Raw genomic sequence first — 5,000 nt, forward strand, 5'->3', positions numbered from 1 at the left:
GTATTGACATGATGATATGCGCTGAAGCCGGTATATGCTAGGCTTAAGTCATTAATGTCTTAAACAGGGCCCCAAAAGTCCTACTGATTAAACAAAAAAATTGCCTTAACATTCACTTTGAAGATGTCACAAGAAAGAAACCATCATGATACCTTTCAAGTGAGTGTTTATCCCCACAGTTTATCTATAGGACTGAGTACTCCATGCAATATGGGCCTTTCAACTTTTTAGGGAGAAATCCAAAAAGCAAGTGCAAAACAATAGCATTAGAGCTGTGTCTAAGCACCTCCAACACACTATTTATTGAAGATATAATATTGTTGAGCCTATGATGGTAATTTTTCAAGAAAGAGAGAGGGTTGTGTGGACTACAAATGTAACTCCAGTCTATGGTTACAACTATCAAATATTTTTGGAATATAACCGTTGTTTATTTTGTTGATTACTCAAGTACTTTTGCGTTTTTAAACAACAATATCAATATTATTCCTGACAAAAAAAAGAAAATGTTTAGTTTTTTTTGCGGTGAGGGGGGGGGGGGGGGGGGGGGGCCTTGACACATCCAGGCCCAGGGGCCCGTGGTTTCTTAATCCGTCCATTTGTACATACAGTTGCATTTCAGAGCTTCAGGTGTTCCTGTCACATGACAGTTTCCACGGTGACATATGTGCTACTGTACATGGCCGGTGTGTGTTCTGCGTGTTCTGGAGCAGTGCGAGTATGCGCAGAGCAGGAGAGTCTGCTCTCGGTTATGTGTGACCTTGTTGCTTGTTCTGCTCCTGTCTCTCTCAGGATTGATGACTGAGAGGATTGATTGTCACACCTCTTAGTTAGAGACACGCGTGTATGTACACTTGCACATAAACACTCACTCAAATGCACAAACGTATAAATGCCCTGGACTAATGAAATACACAAACACTTTTTAGAGCGGAGGGAGAGGATGATGGAGGGAGAGGGTTGAAGGGGAGACATTTGGAGGGAGGGAGGGAGGGAGGGAGGGAGGGAGGGAGGGAGGGATGGAGGGAGGGAGGGAGGGAGGGAGGGAGGGAGGGAGGGAGGGAGGGAGGGAGGGAGGGAGGGAGGGAGGGAGGGAGGGAGGGAGGGAGGGAGGGAGGGAGGGAGGGAGGGAGGGAGGGACACAAATCTGTAATAGAGATGCTGAGATTGTGTAATGGCTGGAGGGTCTCTGAACACTGTGTGGGAGAAGTGTGTGCGTGCGTGTGAGTGTTTGCGTATGTGTGTGTGTGTGTGTGCGGGCGTGTGAGGACTGTGTCACAGCTGCAGGGAGGAAGCAGGGATAATAGAGATTTGTGTTCCGCCCTGCTCCGAGGGCCCCGTCTCAGCAAGCTTGCAGATCAGGAGAGGCCAGTCCCCTTGAGGACCACATATCCTTCAGATCCTGCCATTATGTACTGGCTGCTGGAGACCAGGGAAGACCAGCCCAGACCCCACCACCACCACAAGCCACCCCTCCTCATCCCTCGCTCCAAACCCCCGCTGACCCAGACGGTCATCCACACACTATTTCATTCTATCACACAGTCCATTCCATCTTTCCATGTCCAGAAACACTTCCCATCCATATTTTGCTCTCTCTCTCCCCCCCCCCCCCCTTGTTCCTATCCTCCATCTCTCTCTCCCTCTCTCTTTTAACAGTCGAGTTTGATCTACGATCTTTTTCACTCGATCCCTCCTCCTCTTTCTCATTTCTTTCTCTCCATCTCTCCTTTTCCTCTCCCTTTCCCCTTCTCTCCGCTCCAGCAGTTATATGTGTCGCGTCACTGTCTCCAGACATCTTTATCCAGAGCTCAGACTGTCTGGTGTCTGTCTATCCGTATCCACAGTCTCTTCCTGTCTTTGTAGACTAGGTCCAAGCTTGAACGGTACCCTGTGGGTCTAGACTAGGATAATGTATATCTCCTGTGTGTCTAGACCAGAATAATGTATATCTCCTGTGTGTCTAGCCCAGGATAATGTATATCTCCTGTGTGTCTAGCCCAGGATAATGTATATCTCATGTGTGTCTAGACCAGAATAATGTATATCTCCTGTGTGTCTAGCCCAGGATAATGTATATCTCCTGTGTCCAGACCAGGATAATGTATATATCCTGTGTGTCTAGACCAGAATAATGTATATCTCCTGTGTGTCTAGCCCAGGATAATGTATATCTCCTGTGTCCAGACCAGGATAATGTATATATCCTGTGTGTCTAGACCAGGATCATGTGTATACCCTATGTGTATAGACTATGATAATGCATACACCTTGTGTGTCAACAGCAAAACAATGTATACATTCTATGAGTGAACACCAACTCTGTGTATACCCTGTCTCTGAGGACAAAGACTTATGTTTGTAATGGATATTGTACATCATTCCATATCAGACACCACGGTTGTAGCCCTGGATGAAGCTGTGTGTGTTGACCTGGGTCATGCTCTGGTCCTGTCCCTCTCCTGGCAGCTACTACATGGACGGAAGGGTGACCAAGGTGGAGGACTTCCTCAAGACTCGACTGCTGGACACTCTGACGGAGCAGATCACCAAAGTCCTCAAGGTGAGAGAGCTAGCCGCCACCACCCTGCTAGCATAGATGTGTACGCGAGTGTGTGTGGGTCTGTGCAGACAGACAGAAATAAAGTGAGTAAAAGAGTGCTAGAGAAATAGAGAGAGAGAGAGAGAGAGAGAGAGAGAGAGAGAGAGAGAGGGAGAGAGAGGGAGAGAGAGGGAGAGAGAGGGAGAGAGAGGGAGGGAGAGGGAGAGGGAGAGGGAGAGGGAGAGGGAGAGGGAGAGGGAGAGGGAGAGGGAGAGGGAGAGGGAGAGGGAGAGGGAGAGGGAGAGGGAGAGGGAGAGGGAGGGAGAGGGAGAGGGCGGACATGTGTTTGTCTGAGACACACGGGTTTAGACACTGGGATGCTAGATGGATTGTGTTCACAGTGAGGTAATATTGGCAAACTTGGCTGTCAGCAGTTGTAGCTGTTGATGTGTGTAGCTGTTGATGTGTGTAGCTGTTGATGTGTGTAGCTGTTGATGTGTGTAGCTGTTGATGTGTGTAGCTGTTGATGTGTGTAGCTGTGATGTGTGTAGCTGTGATGTGTGTAGCTGTTGATGTGTGTAGCTGTTGATGTGTGTAGCTGTTGATGTGTGTAGCTGTTGATGTGTGTAGCTGTGATGTGTGTAGCTGTTGATGTGTGTAGCTGTTGATGTGTGTAGCTGTTGATGTGTGTAGCTGTTGATGTGTGTAGCTGTGATGTGTGTAGCTGTGGATGTGTGTAGCTGTTGATGTGTGTAGCTGTTGATGTGTGTAGCTGTTGATGTCAGGTTGGATAGAGCGGAGGGCAGACTGCCAAACTGAGATAGGGAGTTATGATCCTCAAAACATTTATTTGCAGAGTTCCCAAAGCTCGAGCAGAAACGATAACAGGCAACTGATGTCCATGTGTGTTCGTTGTCTTTGATCTTGGAGTTGTGACGTAAGATTGGAAAACGTACGCTCGTGCGTTTGTGTGTCCTAGTCTGTGTATGCATGTATGGATGCATGTGTGTGAGCGTGCCTGTATGTGTGTGTGTGTGTGTGTGTGTGTGTGTGTGTGTGTGTGTGCATGCCGGCGTGCATGTTTGATCATGTGTGTGTGTGTATGCATGCGTGTCTGTGTGTGTGTGTGTGTATTTTACTGCCAGTGGGAATGGTTTACAGTCATGCTGAGAAGGAGAGAGTTCTAGATGGATCTGATAGGCTGGTGATGTCACAGAGACCAGGTCTCCAGGACACAGACGGTTTGGGTCGGCTACTCCCACACCATGAATTTGCCTAATGTTCCTTAAAGTGACGGGAGAGTAACCTAATCTGCTGCTGTTTCTGGCTCGGGGCCAGTGGGTTGACGGGGGGGGGGGGTAGATCCAGCAGATCACCTCCCACCGTACTGTAGTATCTGGAAGCTTCTCTAGGGCTTCAGTCAGGGAGGCGGTGGAGGGTAACTATACCCAGGACTATAATTATGGACAAAGAGCACACCTAAAACTAGTTTCTGAGCAAACTTCAGCAACTAACTACAGCAATTTCAATAGAAAAACTAAGTTGGTCGGAATGACTATACAGCAATGCTATTTCATAGTTACCATGTCAACAAGGTTAGATTTATTATTCCAGTAACACTAAGCAACTAGAAGTAATGTTCTTTACCTTTATGTGTTTGGTTTCTTTGCTGATAGGTCCGCTGTTTTTACCCGTGTCAGTTTCACCATATTTTTGTGTACAAACACACATACATTGTGTGTGATCCACCTTGTGCTAACCGTCTCCATGTATGATGGCTCTAATCTAGCTTTCGTCCTCTCCACTCAAACTCCACTTGTCTTGCACAAACCCTTTCCTGTACCTAGACTTCATCTGGTCCATGGGATGGAGCTCCGACCCTCTCCTTGTACTTCTGACCTATCAGGTGTGGTTAAGACCCCTCCCCATGTGCCTGCTCCCTGTCTGATCTGGCTCCATCCCTCTCCCCAGGTGGTGGACTCCCACGCCCCTGGGAAGAAGGTGTGGCTGGGAGGCGTGGGCCCAGCCTGGGCAGGAGGAACCAACAACCTGTCTGACACCTACGCAGCTGGCTTCCTGTAAGGCTGTGTCACTTCCTGTCATTTTACAACCCTGACATTCTGAAACGTGATGAGTGATTTGGTCCATTAAAGCACCTTTTATTTGTGTTGGTCTGCCTGCTTTTGTATTTGTGTGCCTGCGTGTGTGTATTTGTCTGCCTGCGTACGTTTGTGTGTGTCTGCATGTCTGTGTGTGTGTGTGTGCATGTGTGCGTGTCTGTATGTTTATGTGTATGCATGTGTGTGTGTACGCATGTGTGTGTGTGTGTGTGTATGCATGTGTGTGCGTGTGTATGTGTGTGTGTGTCCGTGTTCAGGTGGATGAATACCCTGGGTATGGCAGCAGTACAGGGGATTGATGTCGTCTTGAGACACTCCTTCTTTGACTACGGCTACAC

General features: G+C 48.1%; 1 protein-coding gene across 2 annotated transcripts in view; it reads left to right on the forward strand.

Annotated features, from left to right (window-relative positions):
* The window catches only part of hpse2 (heparanase 2), a 59,832-nt gene that overhangs the window by 41,190 nt on the left and 13,642 nt on the right, over positions 1 to 5,000 (forward strand). For both annotated transcript variants that reach the window (XM_084710092.1, XM_084710093.1), the window contains 3 exons: positions 2,470 to 2,563; positions 4,514 to 4,620; positions 4,920 to 5,000. The exon at positions 4,920 to 5,000 is cut by the window's right edge and continues 34 nt beyond it. In XM_084710092.1, coding sequence (XP_084566218.1) covers positions 2,470 to 2,563; positions 4,514 to 4,620; positions 4,920 to 5,000 — 282 coding nt within the window. The remainder of the gene's footprint in view (positions 1 to 2,469; positions 2,564 to 4,513; positions 4,621 to 4,919) is intronic.

This window comes from Hypomesus nipponensis, chromosome 11 (genome assembly GCF_054491055.1).
Source record: "Hypomesus nipponensis isolate SF chromosome 11, ASM5449105v1, whole genome shotgun sequence".
NCBI lineage: Eukaryota > Metazoa > Chordata > Actinopteri > Osmeriformes > Osmeridae > Hypomesus > Hypomesus nipponensis.